Raw genomic sequence first — 15996 nt, 5'->3', positions numbered from 1 at the left:
GAAGGCTACTACGAAGATCTCGACATCTCTTTGGAAAAGACGACCGAGATCAAGAAGTGGATCAAGTCGCAGGCGAAGCTGAAAACCAGCCAGAGTCAGAGTCAGGAGAAGCTTGTCTCCATCCCTCCCATAATCGAGCTCCCTCACGCACAAGGCTGCTACACGGTCAAACGAGAGCTCGGAGCCGGTACTTTCGCTCCTGTGTACTTGATCGAGAACAGTTCCGCGACAGTCTCGCATGAAGAAGAACTTCTACTCCTCGATGAAAATGCACCCCCCGCATCGAAGCTCGGAAAAGCGACCCACCGCAAACCGCTCGAAGCCATCAAGATGGAAGACCCGCCTTCGACTTGGGAATTCTACATGCTACGCGCCACACACCACCGTCTCGGCGTTTCCCGCGCCGCAGAATCCATCGTCCGCGCCCACGAAATGCATCTCTTCCGCGACGAATGCTTCCTAGTCGAAGAATTCCGCGACCAAGGCACGCTCCTCGACCTCGTCAACATCGCGCGCCTCGACTCAGGCAACGGCGGCGGCATGGACGAAATGCTCGCCATGTTCTTCACCATCGAACTCCTCCGCGTCACCGAAGCCCTACATTCCAACTCCCTGATCCACGGCGACCTCAAAGCCGACAACATCCTCATCCGCTTCGACGACCCCTCCCTCGAAACCGACTGGAACGCAACCTACTTCCCCTCGGGCGCCCACGGCTGGTCCAGCAAAGGCATCACCCTCATCGATTTCGGCCGCGGCATCGATATGAAGAATTTCGTTCCGGATGTAGGTTTCATCGCCGACTGGAAAACTTCGGAGGCCGATTGTCCCGAAATGCGGGAGTTGAGGCCTTGGACTTATCAGATTGATTACTTCGGTTTGGCGGGGATTGTGCATTCGCTGCTTTTTGGGAGGTATATGGAGGTTTTGGCGGCGGAGAAGAAGGATGGGTCGTCGTCGTTGGGTGGTGCGAGGAAATGTTATCGGATTCGTGAGGCGTTGAAACGGTATTGGCAGACGGAGATTTGGGCGGAGCTTTTTTCTGTGTTGTTGAATCCTGTCGCCCAGGAGGAGGGGGTGGGTACGATGCCGATTTGTAATTCTTTAAAGTCTTGTCGTGAGAGGATGGAGGGTTGGTTGGAAGAGAATTGTGAGAGGGGGGTGGGACTTAAGGGGATGATTTTGAGGATGGAGGGGGCGATCAGAGAGAGGAAGAGGAAGGGGGGTGCGGGTGGGGGGAAGGCTTAGGTGGCTTTTGTGAGGAGGAGGACGAGGAGGCATTGATGCATGCGGGCGTTTGGGAGGTATATATACCCTTGGGTTCGTCTTTCGTAATCGTGGAATCCCTTGCTTGCTTGTATGAAGGGGCCTTCTCGCACGGGCACACGGTAGAAAGAGCTGGAAAAATCAAAATTCTAATACGGCTTTATTTATATATCACTGAATCATACATAATGAGGATCTTACATGTAGCGCTGCATCAGTCCACCACGTCTACGAAATTTGCAAATTCTTCCTACGCAAAGTTGTTTATATATTAAAATTTGTCGAGCGCTACCGTGAACGAAGAAGATGTAGGAAGGGAGGCGAGAGCTTGGTAAGGTCGATGGACGAGCATTGTAGTCTGTTGCAGCAACGAGCGTGGCGGGAATTCAGCGCACAAGCAAAGCGCATGGTGATGGGTAGCGAATTGACAGCAGCAACGACAGAAGCCGGACGGATACTTACTGTTTACTCATGCCTTCCATTTCAATTCATAGATGCTCGCTAGGTAGGATTTCAAAAGACGTGCTGTTCTCTAGACGCCCAGCTTTTATCCCTCGCTTATTGCATCTGAGCAGCCAGCATATTCCTGACACCAAGCTTCCCTTCCCTTCCACGCTCACATCAATCCGTCCGTTTACACCGTCAACCGCAGACCACTGCTGGGCGCACCAATAGCAGAAACTTCGCAGATCTTGCACACCGTGCCCTTATACTGCGGTTGATATTTGCTGCCATCGAAAGGACAGCTTGTGCTTGCCTCGCCAGCGTGGATGGGTGTATATGATGCGGCGCAAATGTCGAATTCGCTGAATGTGTCGTATTCGATCTCGATGGCGTCGGTGGGCGAGCGTTCTGCGATGGCCTTCATCTTCTTTGCCTGTAGAAAATTGTTAGTCATCTACTCTTCGCCGATTTGCGACGAGAACACTTACGGTCTCCTTGAACTTGGCGTTCGTGCCGCGCTCGATCAGCGCATTCGCAAAGTTCAACACGCTTCCGAGCTGCTTGTTCTTGTTCGCGAAATTCATGGCCGAAAACAATGCGAGGGTCTGGTGTTTGGGCTCCATCTCAGGCACGGTAAAGTAGGCCGAAAGCTCCAAGCACCGCTTCTTGGCGGCATCGTCAAGACTGCTAATGTCGGTCGAGGCACCCGCGACCTTTCGGCGCTCGGTCTCAATGGACATGGCTAGCACATACTGTGCGGCCTGTTGCACTGCTGCTAGCGCTTCTTGAGCCTGGCTCTGCGACGAAACAGCGTTGACCATGAGGAGCAGAAGTGCCTTTTTGAAGAAGACGACACCTTCGTCAAGCTTGTTGCTCTGCATCGATTCCTTGCCCTTTCTGATCTCTTCAGCAAGCACTGACTCAACATCCCGTGTGATCAGTGGCAGAATCTTGCGTGAGTCGGTGTCATTTAGTGTGCGGCGAACATAGTTCACCAGAGGTGGCATGCCAGAGTTGGCAGGCAGGTAGGTCCGTGTTGCCTGGTATATCTCCATGAACCGAGACTCAAGTGGCTTGAAGTTGACAGCGCCGACTTGACGATTGAGCAGGTTCATAGCGGTATCGAAGCTGCCCGCTGCTGCGTGATCTGCCGCAAGAGGTGAGTTCCTCGCCCAGAGATCTGCTTCGCTGCTACCAGCACCAGCATCTGCGCTTTCGACGTTGACGAAATCCTCTTCAACTTCTGGGATCGATTCGTCACCCATGTCCCAACCGTCTGCAGCATCTTCGTCATCGCCAGCATCGCCCAGACCGCCGTTGACAGCAGCAGCGGTTTCTTCTGCGAGGAGATCCTCCTCAGCGTAGCCATTGGCGTCAGCGGTAACTTCACCGTCTTCAGCATTGAGAGCCTTCTCGAAGGAGCTGACACCAGTCGATCTTACTGGCCAATTGCTCTTGAATGTGGGCGCAACGGCCTTGGGTGCAGGCTTCGGTTGTCCGAGGGTGGGAAGCTTGATGTCCTCTTCACTCAACCCACTAGCTTCCAAGATGGCCTGACACTCGTCATCAAGACCATGCGACTTGGCAGTCAGGTAGGCCAGAGGGTATTGGTCCACTTCCTTGAGCATTTCTATCCGGCTCTGTACATCGCCAAGGTAGATGGAGTTTTGGAATCGACTTGTCTGATCGCCTCTGTGCTCCGCGATCTTCGCCATGCGGTTGAGCTTCTCCTGGTCACCAGTGGTGAGGTAAAGAAAGGAGAGCTTGTCGAAATTGCGAAGCTTCTGATAGGTCATCTCTACGACCTGATGGTTGCCGTGTGCCAACGCTTCAGTGCTGAGCCTCTGCCAGAGCTTGGGTCGGTCAAGCTGCTTGGCCATCTCAACTGCCACATCAAGGTTGCCGCATTCGATGGCAAGTTCGAAGCGCGTTTGAGGATCCTGGACGAACTGGAGAGCGATTTCGGGGTAACCCTTCTTCTGCAGATACGAGATGATGCTTTGACCGACCAAGCTAGAAGTTTTGATGATGTTGAGCATTTCGTCGTAGTGGCGCTTGACGAGAGCAAGCTTGAATCGGTACTCGGTTGGATCGATTGTCAGGACCTTGGGCTTGGCGGCACGGTCTAAGCAGTAAACACTTCGGCCCTTGACGCGGACAAGGTACACGACGTGCTCCAGAGTGCGTACGATCCCATTGTCTCCGTTCATTAGAGCATACTTGACGTGGTTGAGAGTTGAGTAGAGCAGCACACCGGCGTCATCCCACGCGGCGCTCTTGATGCGAATAGTCTCATGCAGAGTGCTGATCTGTTCCAGGGATTTGTTGACGATGGTGACGTTGTGCTTGCTGAGAAGCGCGGCATACAAGCCATCTCCAGACCAGACCACATACTTCACGCCGGCGACTGCGAGCTCAGCAAGCTGCTTCTTTTGCTGAATGTCATACAGGTAGACGTGGGTTGGAGCGATGAGCAGGAGACATCCAGTCCCACCAAAAACCATATCAGTGGTACCAGCAGGGGGCTTAATCGTCTTGGTAGTCGCATTTTGGAGGTCCTTGATATCGATCTGCTGGTTCGCGGAGGTGAAGACTGCGAATCTATTCCGCGCAACAAAGACAGCCGAATTACCTGTGCCACGGTGAGTGCTGGTTGGCTCAACAGCCCCAGAAGCATCTCGTGGGAGGCTCATAAGCTCGTAAATGCCGCTGTCTGCAGGTGTAGTGACCAGCACAGATCGCTCGGCTGGATTGTAGGACAGAGTTCTTGGCGGGATCCATGCGCTGCCAAGCTTCTTCAGTGAAAGCATCGAAGGGCTCTCCACGTTCTTGGTGAAGTCGTAAGACCGCACGTGCTTGTCCTTGGTGATGAAGAAGAGATTGTTTTGGTAGACGGCCGAGGCAGGTCGCTCGCGTTCCAGCTTGAAAACCATAACACCATTGTCGTGTCCCGCTGCGAAGAGGTTGATCTCGGGATGTGCTGCGATGACCCAGAAGCGGTCATTCTCGCGCTTGAAGGATTGAACAGTCGTTCTTCGGTTGAGGTCCCATACTCGGATTGTCTTGTCCTCACCCACGGAGAGTATGAGATCTTGATGTGGGTGGAAGAGGCACGCTGAAGCATTCTGGAAGTGACCTCGGCAGGTGTCGACTTCCCATGCCTTGGTCTCGCTCATTCGCCAAAGCTTCACAAGCCTGTCATCTCCAGCCGAGACGATCAATGGGAGAGTCGGGTGGAACGCGACCCAGTTGACGCCTCGATCGTGGCCCTCAAGCACGAACTTGACCACTGCGTCGGTGTTACCAAACATGTCCGCCTGACTCTGGTTCGCTCTTGCTATCTGGTCCTCAAATGACATGGAAGTGGGCGCGGAGTGCTTCTTTCGCAGGCCTGAGATATCCCAAACTCTTACTGACTGGTCCAGTGAAGCTGACACTACGAGATCTTCTTTCGGGTGGAACTGGGCGCACATGGTGTAGTGGTTGTGGCCCGTCATTGTGCAGACTACAAATTGCGTTACTTAGCAGTTTATTCAGGTTCGAATGACTGTCTCACTTACTCAAGGATCTGTTCTGCCAATTCCATATGCGAATGGTCTGATCGTCGGAACTGGAGATGATCCAGGGGAGCTCGTGGTGGAAGAAGACCGTACGGACATAGTCCAGATGGCCATTCAGCGTGAAGAGACATCTTCTCGTCTGATATGACCAGACCTTGATCTTGTAGTCATCACCCCCAGAAACAAATAGAGGTTGTGTTTTGTGGAAGTCAATGCCTCTCACAGGCCCATCGTGCTCTTCAAAGCGGTCTATCAGCGTGCCCATTCGGTAGTCCCATAGCTGGATCGTCGAGGAATGGAGTGACACCAAGATCCATGGTCGTTTCGGGTGGAAGGCGATGCCCTTTGCGCGCGACGATTTGGACTCGAATTTGGTGAGCATGGTGGTGGAGGAAGGCATATTTCAGGGAGTGGAGGGAGCCTCAGCTCCAGGCATATGCGGATTGACCAGGAGCTGTTGTGAAGTCGGCGACAGTGAGATTCGAGTGAGCTTCCTGGACTTCTCTAAAGTCGCTGTCGCCTAGAGTTGTGGTGGTGAGTAGCGCTGGGTGGGTGGTCAATGTCGGGCGTGTTGAACAGCTGGAAGCACTTGGTGCCAAGAAACAGCAGTTCCAGGGACCATGAACATTGACGGCGACATTGATTGACGCTGAATCAATGGGCGGAGACAGCGCCGACACGCGTGCAGATTCTCTTTTCTCTTTTCTACTTGATGCCGTCATTTGATCTCCACGGCGAGGCACAACGTCACTTGCCTGTGCTCACTACTGTGTCTGTCGGTATGCGCTTGCGCTCTGTGGTGACACGCCGTCGACACAGTATGGCAGGCTATACATACGAGCGCACGGCAGAAGCGGAGTGGAAGTAGCCGCTCGCACTGCATAGCGAGCGATGGACGCTGACTTGGACCGAAGTTTTCCGACCAGCACGAAGCCGAAGCCGTTCTCGCAGTCACACACACACAGCTGCTATTCTATTTTTTCGCCGGTACTGTCAGGCATACTGCACGACTACTCACCCACCCAGCAGCTGCAGCGGAGTAGCGTGCCGCCGCAGTGTCGTTGAACCACGCCGCCGGCAGTTGGCAGGCACACAGAACGTATCCCCTCCAATTACTGGCGGCGAGCGGCACGTTTTGCCCATCGGACAGCGAAAAGCTGTAAGCTGTAAGCTGTAAGCTGTAAGCTGTAAGCTGTGTCGAGTGCTGGGGACTTCCCTACCCTTAGCCCGAGCCACAGCACAGCGCATCCTGCTGCCCAAGCAAGGCCTCCGCGAATTATTGTTCGCCGTGTGCGTGTGCGTCGAGTAGAACGAGCAGTGTCAGCCTGGCAGGACACCCGTTGATTAGTCGTACAGTTCGCCGCTCGCCGGCTTTGACAGCGCACGCACGCTCGCTCACAGCACCGCACTCTATCCCGCTTTGCAACGCAACACGAAACGTCCGGGTGTCAGATAAGACGACCTCCCCCTTCCCTTCCTCACTACTCTCCCACACTCACCCACCAACACCTCCTTCCAACACCTCCGAAGATGCGCTTGCCTCCATACCAGCGACTCAATTACATTGTCAAGAGGCATCACAGACTGGCCGACGTGGGGCCCCCGATCGCGCGCTGAAAGAAAGATTTCGTCATCTCATCGCATAGAAGGGCATACATAAAATTATACCGATAAATATAGACACTACACCTCCGAGGCAAGCACGCCGCAAAACCGCTATGGCAGGCATGCTGGAGACATTGTACTCCACCTCGGGATTCACTTCAGAGAACAGCTTATCAGGCCATCCCCACACCCCTCCATACACCCTCTCGCTTCCGCGTCCACGTAAATCGAGCAAGCGCAGTCGCAGTCGCCTGGAGAGGAGCGACTCGCCTGCTTCCAACGCAGGCTCGCTGCACCCCACCGAAACCGTCAGTCCGGGCAAGAAGCCCAACAAGCGCATTGCGACCGACAGCATCAGAGTCGAGGAGTTGGCCGAAGGCGATGCAGGCTACATGGGAGACTTGGATGTCGTCAACCCAGACGAAGTCGAGGAAATCGACAGCAGTGATGGCGACAGTCTATACGACGACCAGCATACTGCCTCTGCAGACGACCATGACACCGAAGCAGAAAATTTGACCCGGAAAATGTCGCAAGTCCGCTTTGGGGACGATCGAGATGCCGTCTTTGAAAGGCTTCGGCAACGGAGGACCCGAGAGAAGCGAGCAGATTCACGACTCTTCAAAAGATCGCACAGCCAGAGCGTCAAGAGCGAGACCGAGGTCACTGACTTCGACGCCATGCCTGATCAGGATCGAGAGTCCACCAAGCGCAGGCTGAGAAGGCGCACCAAAGGTCCCGACGATGCTGACTTGGTCTTCGATGACCTGCCACGCTCGTCGCCATCTGTCGGCCGTTCGCCAGAACTTTTGCATGCGCATTACAGCTCGGCTGCCGATAGCGGTGTCGATCAAGTCAACATCCCGAACGGGGGCCATGACATGGATATCGATGTTGCCAAGTGAACCGCGCAGTAGCTTGGCGACAGTCGATGCAGTCATGTGCTTCGAACGGCCAGCATACAAAGTTTGCTATCTCAGGTGGCACCACGGTCTATTCACCTCAAATGACCTCCAACCCTGCCGTCAGCTCGACATACTCGTATCGATGCCGAGAATCAAGACTCTCTCATCACCAGCGCATGCGTACAGACAACCATTGGATGGTGCATGGAACGGCCGACCACTGAAGTCGTGCTCTTGACCAAGAGCATAACCCACTCGACTATCGTGGAAGCTTCCACGCAGGCTTGGTAGCCTTCGATACATCAAGGTCATTGCAAGCGGCCCGCCATTGGAGAGTGGCCTGCGCTCATGTCGTCCACGTCGTCCACCTATATGCGACCGACGAGGACCGGCACACTCCGAAAGCCAAGCCGTGACAAGCACTTGCGCCAAAAATGCTCTGGCCAGCGATGTATTCCGGATGCAGTCATCCAGGACCATTTCAGCAGTCAGCAGTCTTGGGCATCAGAGTAAGGCCCTTAGATGTGCCGCGAATTCTGGCTTGCATTTCTCGCCTGACGCCCACCGCCTGAGACCCCGATTATGCCATAAACTCTGCCGTCATCCACGACAGATCTGTCTCTCTCCAAGACTGCAGACTCTGCAGCTATGCGTTGAGAGCTTGGGTATACTCAGCATGAACTGAGGTGGATTTGGCACCAGTATGACCTTCGACAGCAAATGTACCAGCCGGTTTTTTTTTCATGACTTGAACCCAATAATGCCATTTTCTCACCGCATAGATTTGATTTTGTGCCTGATCAACAGCTTAGATACGCCAGAAGTGGCACATGACATGGCCTAATATGTAACCAGCGAGGTGCCACTCGTTCAGTCCAAGACATTTGTGCTCTAGCGGAGCATGATAAATGTCGTCCCAGAACGCCGGACCTCTCCCATTACATAAGCAGTACAAACCAGCATCTAATATAAGCTGTTGTAAGCTACGAACCGGGATCAGTTGCAGATCACCCTTCCACCGCCGTACCGGTGAAGCTTAGAATATAAGAATGTTGGTCTTTAACACGTGTCGTATTTTAGTTTCAGGACTGTGGATGTCGGAGCGCACCGGCAAGGCAGATCCGCTCCGCGGGCGCCAAAGATTTTTTCGAAAACGCATTGGTTCCAGTGGGCTGACATCACCTCACTTCTTTGCGCCAACGCAGCAGCAGGATATAAGCTACCACGAGTTCGCACGATTCTTGGTTTTTGCGTACGGCATGTCCGGGAACGTGCGCAAGACTTGTTGTTGCTATGTCACTGATACCGCGTGACGGTCTGCTATGGCCTTTCCCACGGAGGTAAGTTGCTATGATGATGACGGCTGTCCGTCTGCGCGGTAGGTGTAAAAGTCGTGCTTTCTACGCTTTCAATATCGTAGTCTCTTTCCGGCATGCTTGACAACAACACATTTACAGGAGCTGGAAGATAATCACGAAGCAAAATGAGGACGAGGTACTTGATTTCGCTGCTGCTGCTAGGCACACTTTCCATCTTTCTATTACTCAGACAACACATCCGCGACCTGGGAGAAATTGCAAGAACATACAGCGCATTTCACTCCTACATCAAACATAACCCAGACGTGCTATTCCGATATCCAAGCCCCAGCACTCCACGAACAGACGTATCCCTCCCCTCCCCCATCCCAAAACTCATCCACCAAATCTTCCTCTCCGAAGGCCACCCAAACGCCAATCTATCAAAATACGCCCCAGCGATTGCGAGTTGCAAATCTCTCCATCCATCCTGGAAAACACACATATGGACCGACAACGAAGCTCACGAATTCATGAAATCCCACTACCCAGAGATATACCCACATTACATCCACTACGGCCAAAACATCCAACGCGCCAACGTCCTCCGCTACGCTCTCCTCCACCATTTCGGAGGCGTCTATCTCGACCTTGACATCACATGTCGCGTAGCACTAGACGCGCCCCTCGAGAAGGAAACCGGCGTCCCAACTCTCACCCATTTACCTTTCCTCACTCCCGCCGCATACCCGGCCGGCGTGAACAACGCTTTCATCCTCTCTCGCCCGCACCACCCATTTCTCACGGACTTGCTCCGCAATCTTCCCAGTCGAGATCTTTCCTGGCCGTTACCATACGTCGAGAACATGTTAAGCACGGGTTGTGGATTTTTCGGGAATGTTTGGATGGGGTTTGTTTTGAGGCGGGAGGAGAAGAAGAAGAAGAAGGAGAATAGGGTTTATGTTCTTGCGGATCGAGATGGGGGGATGGAGGGACATATGTTGAGGGGAAGAGTTGTGACGAAGATTTTTGGGCATGGAGGGGCGAGTTCTTGGCATGGGTGGGATGCGGATGTTTTGGTGTTTGTTGGGAGGCATTATCATGGGGTTTTTGGGATGGGGGTGGTCTGTGCGGGGGTTTTGGTCGGGGAGGAGTTCTAGGTGAGTGAGTGAATGAATGGTGTTATGATTTTGCTGACTTGTGTCGTACGCAGACCATCGAAACGGAGAAGGGCGAGTTGGTCTAGCTTGATATCGAGATTTGGGTTGGAGAGAAGGAGTCTTGAAAAGCGTGGTGCTCATGAGGATGATGCAGAGCAAGGGATTTATGATGAGAGAGGAATGGATTTTCGACTTTCAAGTCATGCATAGCCTGGAGTTTTCTGGTTTGATACTATACCCACTGGTTTCCTGCTCCTTAGTCCTTCAAGAATGAACATGAATATGCAATGACCTGTATCATACATACAGCGCCGCCACCGCCTTCTAAAAATATGCTGGTTACGTGGTATTGGTATCTCTCTCATCCATCATTATCATCATCATCTCCTTCCCCATCCTCCTCCCTCTACCTTCCAACTCGCCTACCGTCAGTCCTAAAGCTTCGCCCCCTCCTTCACCGTCCCAATCTTTAATTTCGGCCCATACTTTTTCAAAACACTCTCATTATGATACTATATGTTTCCCAATCCAAGATTCTCAGCAAAGATTCTCATCCCCGATCCAAGAATCCATTCTCTGGTTTGGATATATGACCACTTACCTTCCAGAATTGTTTGCTGGCGTCTTTCCCCCCCACTCTCTTCAAAATTTTCGCTCCTCCTGGATGCTCGTCTACGAAGCGGCCCATTTCGTAGACGTCGTTGTCGATGATTATGTAGAGGCCTGTTTCTACGGTGTTGTGGGCTTTTACTTCGTTTGCGGTGAGTTGTTTTGACATTGTGGGCGATGGAGGGGGTGGGGATGAGGGTCGGTGGGTTGGTTGGTTGGTTGGTGGAGGTGGAGATGGTGGGGTGTCGATAGGTGGGTTAATGGTGTGGTTGGTATGGTATAGATGTAATGAGAAACAGATCGTGATGAAGTAATAATAATCGGAAGAATGTCACTGGTTGCATGGATTGGAGGTGAAGATACTGTGCCGAGGTGTTCGGCAAACATGACAACTCACGTGATTTTTTTTTCGCTGACTCTCCCTCATCAGAACAGAAATCCCGATTCCGAATGAGTTCCGCGGACTGCTGATTCATTCATCATTCACTTCGTTCCTTCCTCATTAGGGACCTTCAGAAGCTACCAATTTCACGCTGTCGGCGAATAAGGTGGATACGAAGGTTACTACCGCATCCTTCGTAGGCTGGTTTTCTACCCCTGCGAGTTATCGACTCGTAGACCTAGACCGTGCTTTTAAATGGGCCCATTTAAAAGCATATAAGACGCTATATTAACAACTAGCAGGGGCTGTATTCCTTTACTAACTATAAGAAGTTAGGTAGTAGAAGAATATAGAAGGAGTGTTACGGGTAAGCAACGCGTACGTAGATACTAGATGTAAGACTTAATAGGTTCGATAAAGAGCTAAGTCTATCTACGTGAATCCGAATAGTTTTGTGCGGTGCGCTAAGCGCTAAGTAGTAGGTTAGAGTCGCGTAGGCCGAATGCCTAAGGCTAGCGCTTTCTACCTAGGGCGTAGCCCTTTATATTACCCCCGTCCTCCTCCCCTTCCTTAGCGGGGATAGAAAGCCCCCCGTAGTTTCTATCGCTATTACTTCAACTATTAGATCTATACTTATCTAAGCTTCTCTAGAGTAACGCGCTCGTAGTTTCCTCCTTCGCGATCGGGGTTTCCGCTACTTTCCGGTCGGGGTTGCCGTATCCTAGGCTTTAAGGGCTATAACTTTCTTCGCGACTACTAAACCGCGCTCTTTTACCTGTTTACCCCTTCCTAAAACGCGCCTTACTTATACTCGCGCCTTCCGTTGCTTTCGCGACCTTTACTTCCGTATCGCTTTCTATAAGTATTAATATTTCTCCCTTCTTCTTCTTCTTCTTCTTTTTTCTATATATACCTCTACTACTACTACTACTACTAACACCGCAAGTCCCTCCCCTTCCTCCTCGGTTCCCTTCGCAAAATTAACTTTTCGTAGATAGCTCGTCGAATTTACTATATTAGTTGCTATAACTCTAGCGAAGACTACGCCGACTAAGCTATAAGGTTTCCGGCTAATTTATCGTAGGGTCCGCTAACTTTTCCTAAGCCTTCTAGCTCGAGAGCTTACGCTAATTGCGCTTATAAGAGAATTGCTTGCGCCCTACTATAAGATATCGCGATTCCCTTACCTAATCGCTCGCTAACTACTTAGTCCTTAAATAGCCTACGTAGCCTACGCTAACTATACCCGCGCGACCCGCGCTAATATCGCCGAGAAGCACTCCGAGCTTCTTAAGGTTCTTAAGGTATAGAAAGCCCTTAAGTCTCTCTAGCCGTAGGGGTTATTATCTAGGTAAGATTCCCGTTTCCCGCGATAAAAACCCCCGCTAACCGGTTGTTTTAGCGCTATCGCCTCGGAGGTAACGAACACCGTCGCTAATGTCGTAGCTTAATAGAGTTAGACGTAAGTTCCTCGTTACCCTTCGACTTTCTTTCGCTAACCTCTCTTTTCTAGTAGCGTTCTAAATGCCCTCCGTCTCGGCAATAATCGTATAGGTCCGCTAGAGGAGTGAAGGTTTCCGGGGGTTTTCTAGTAGGCTCTAGGTGGTTTCGGATATGTTATTATTACTTTTATTATAGTCCTAAGGTAACCTTCTAATTTCGGGCGGAGACCCGATACTTACTTATAAATACCTAAATGAAATTCTTCTTAATCCTAAATTATGTTTCTCTCCTTTACTATTCTAGTAAACCTAAGTCGAATAAGTTAAGAAAATCCAAACTCTAGAAGTTAGCAAAAGTCCTTAAAATCTATAAATCCGTTACTCCGCGGGAAAACTCTAGGTTACCGCGTTATTTCTTCCGTTTTCCTCTCTTCTCCTAATCTCCTAGAGGCCCGTCGTTCTTCTCGATTTGTCTATATTTCGCTTCGAAGTCGTCTAGCGCGGAGGTATCCGCGATATAGTCTAGGGGTTCCTACGTAGGCTCGTAGTACCCGCTCTATTTTACGAGTGCTTCTCGTCTTCGGCCCCGCTTCTTTTTCCGGGCGTATAGGATTTCTTCGACCTGCTATTCTTTATACGTCTCGAATAAGATAGGGTCCGGCTATTCGTCGTCGGTTACTTGTCTTAGAAGGGGGTCCCGGCTCGCGAGTCTTAGAAGGTCGGTATAGAATACCGGGTAAATATTGCTAGGTATCCCCGAGAGTTGTACTAAGATAGGCGACAATACCTCTTCTACCGTATACTTAGCGTGTTTCGAGTCGAGGCTCTTCTTTAGTCTACTAGTCTAGTAGTTCCTTAGGTCGAGCTAGACCTTGTTACCGATACGATATACCGGCGCTAGAGTTCTAGTCTTATTCGCGCTATCCTCTTGTTTCTATACGGCTTCCGCTATCTATACTTAGTATAGATCTAAGATCTTCTTAATCTTGTCTACGAACTCCTCCGCCCGTTTCGCCGTAGTTAGCCGTCGGTCGATCGCTAGGTCCTCTTCTAACGTAACGGGGGAGGTAGATTCGTAACCGTAAGTCGCGAAGAAAGAGCTTATTCCTAGCCCCGCTTAGTGTCTACCGTTGAACGCTAGTTCCGCCGTAGGAAGCTATTAGTTCCAATCGGACTATATCTAGTTAATATAGTTCCGTAGGTACGCTTATATATCCTAGTTTGCGCGCTCCGGACCCCCGTCGGTTTATAGGTAGTAGGCGGAGCTTAACCTCTGCTTTACGCTAAGTAGTCGATATATCTCCTTCTAGAAAGTGCTTATCTAATTCGTACCTCTATCGCTAGTAATAGTACGTAGCAGTCCGTAATGCCTAACCTAGTATTTTAGAAACAAAACCGCGCATTCCTCTACCTTTATAGAGGGAGTACCGATAAGGGCGATCTATTTGCTAAGGCAGTCTTTAATTACCTATAGATACCGGTTCCTATCCGACTCCGGTAGGTTAGTTATAAAGTCTATCGAGATTTCCTAGAAGAAACGGTCGGGTACCGGTAGTAGTTTTAGGAGGCCGTGTTTGTGTTCCCTCTATACCTTATTACGTCTACAATAGTTGCAGTTCCGTAGGAATTGCCGCACCTGCTTCGACTATAGCGGCTAATAAAAGTCGCGACCTAGTATAGAAGCAGTAGAATCCCGGCCGGGGTAGCCGTAGAGCGGCGAGTCGTAGATCGACTAGATAATCTTCGTACGTAGTACGTCCTACTATAGTTCCTCGGCCCCTATATCTTTATATTCGGTTTCCGTCGTCGCTAGGGCTCCTAGAACCTAGAGCTTGCCGCGGTAGCGAAGGAACCCCTTAGGGTCTATTATACAATCCCCGATCTAAATCTTTGCTTTAATTTCCGGTTGCAATGTTCTGTACCCCTTACGGACTTTCCGTACTACCGTCTAGTATACCGTATCTTTCTCGACAATGCTCTTCTATATATCGTTTATCTCTAGGTCCTAGAATAGTTTAGCGCTTTCCGGCGAAGGCTACGCGGGCTCCGTTTCGTTCGCGAGTAGGGATACCGAGCTCGCCTTTGTTATACGCGGGAAGCTACGGATAGTAGCACTAGAAATCTAGACGCTTTCCGGCTAGTTTAGGGAGAGGTCCGGCTCTAAGAATCTCCGGAACCTCGAAAGCTTGTCGTCTTAGCCTAACGTGTCTTGTTCTCTCCTCGATAGGGTATCCGGTAGAATAGCTTCGATTCCCGGCCGGTAGACTAAGGTAAACTAGTGCTTCGCTAGTTCTTCCTACTATCGGATCTGTCTTTCGGACAGCTAGCGCTTTACTATAAAGTATTCTAGGTTCTTATAGTCCGTCTAAATCGTAAAGGGGCTATATAATTTCAGCTCGGAGTCCTAAAACTTAATACTAGATACGACTACGAGCATTTCCTTATTGTAGATATCGTAATTGATCTCCGCCTTATTTAGTTTCTTCGAAAAGAAGCCTACCGGTCGGCGGATTCCCGCCTTTTCTTAGACGAGGGCGCCCCTAATCGCGAACCCGCTGTAATCCGTCTTAAGAAAGGTAGGAAGGGACGGGTCCTACTAGGCAAGTACCGGGGCGCGACAGAATTTGTCCTTTAGCGTCTCGAACGCTTTATCCTACTCTTCTCCCTAGAAGAACGGGGTTCCCTTACCGGTAAGCGCGGTTAGTAGTGCGGAGATCTTAGAATAGTTCGGTACGAATATACGGTAGTAGTTCGTAAATCCTAAGAAACGACGAACTTCCTTTTAGGTCTTAGGTGCTATCTATTTTTATACGGCTTCTACCTTTTCGGGGTCGGCTAACACTCCTCCTCCGTCGGCGTAGACGATGAATCCTAGGTACTTAATCTTTTTCTAGGCGAATTCGCTCTTTTTAATATCGAGGTAAAGGCCTCCGTCCTAAAGCTTCTTAAGAACCGCCCTTACCTTACGGAAATAGTCTTCCCTTAACCCGCTCGAGTAGATAACTACGTCGTCTATATACGCTAACGCGAAGTCGTCTAGATACTCCTATAGGAGAGTGTTAATATACCGTTGAAATGTAGCCGGGGCTCCGGACAAACTAAACAGGCATACTAGCTATTCGAACGAGCCTAGCCTAGTCCGGAAGGCCGTCTTATACTCGTATCCTTTTGCTATTCTAATCTTGTAAAAGGCCGAGACTACGTTAACCTTAGTTAACTACCGGGCCTCCGTAAGGTTCCTTATAGTGTCCGGGATTAGTAGGAGGGGGTATCTGTCTTGCTTCGTTAGAGCGTTAAGCGCCCTATAGTCGTAGCAGAACCGGAG

At 50.8% G+C, this 15996-nt stretch overlaps 5 protein-coding genes across 5 annotated transcripts in view; 3 read left to right on the top strand and 2 right to left on the bottom strand.

The window, feature by feature from the left end:
* Nucleotides 1-1471, top strand: part of MYCFIDRAFT_204053 (uncharacterized protein) — a 4107-nt gene extending 2636 nt beyond the window's left edge. The window contains exon 3 of the mRNA XM_007929938.1: nt 5-1471. Within this exon, the coding sequence (XP_007928129.1) occupies nt 5-1248 (1244 nt within the window). The 3' untranslated portion in view covers nt 1249-1471. The remainder of the gene's footprint in view (nt 1-4) is intronic.
* Nucleotides 1472-1773: 302 nt separating this feature from the next.
* On the bottom strand, nt 1774-5801 carry MYCFIDRAFT_215718 (uncharacterized protein). The gene is made up of 3 exons (XM_007929937.1): nt 5271-5801; nt 2199-5215; nt 1774-2143 (listed from the first exon to the last, which is right to left on the bottom strand). The coding sequence occupies exons 1-3, from the start codon at nt 5668-5670 to the stop codon at nt 1901-1903; spliced, it is 3660 nt and encodes a 1219-aa protein (XP_007928128.1). The 5' UTR covers nt 5671-5801; the 3' UTR covers nt 1774-1900.
* A 1187-nt stretch (nt 5802-6988) lies between these two features.
* On the top strand, nt 6989-8523 carry MYCFIDRAFT_215717 (uncharacterized protein; the record flags this gene model as incomplete). Its single annotated transcript, XM_007929936.1, has 1 exon — nt 6989-8523. The coding sequence occupies one exon, from the start codon at nt 6989-6991 to the stop codon at nt 7778-7780; it is 792 nt and encodes a 263-aa protein (XP_007928127.1). The 3' UTR covers nt 7781-8523.
* A 984-nt stretch (nt 8524-9507) lies between these two features.
* On the top strand, nt 9508-10448 carry MYCFIDRAFT_211649 (glycosyltransferase family 32 protein; the record flags this gene model as incomplete). Its single annotated transcript, XM_007929935.1, has 2 exons — nt 9508-10231; nt 10292-10448. The coding sequence occupies exons 1-2, from the start codon at nt 9612-9614 to the stop codon at nt 10446-10448; spliced, it is 777 nt and encodes a 258-aa protein (XP_007928126.1). The 5' UTR covers nt 9508-9611.
* On the bottom strand, nt 10428-11185 carry MYCFIDRAFT_183128 (uncharacterized protein). Its single transcript, XM_007929934.1, has 2 exons — nt 10840-11185; nt 10428-10750 (listed from the first exon to the last, which is right to left on the bottom strand). Exons 1-2 carry the CDS (start codon nt 11014-11016, stop codon nt 10673-10675), a joined length of 255 nt encoding a protein of 84 aa, XP_007928125.1. The 5' UTR covers nt 11017-11185; the 3' UTR covers nt 10428-10672.
* Between the last annotated feature and the right edge of the window lie 4811 nt (nt 11186-15996).

This window comes from Pseudocercospora fijiensis, assembly GCF_000340215.1.
Source record: "Pseudocercospora fijiensis CIRAD86 unplaced genomic scaffold MYCFIscaffold_6, whole genome shotgun sequence".
Taxonomy (NCBI): domain Eukaryota; kingdom Fungi; phylum Ascomycota; class Dothideomycetes; order Mycosphaerellales; family Mycosphaerellaceae; genus Pseudocercospora; species Pseudocercospora fijiensis.
Note: the sequence above shows the minus strand (reverse complement) of the source record. Positions and strands in the feature narration are given on the sequence as shown.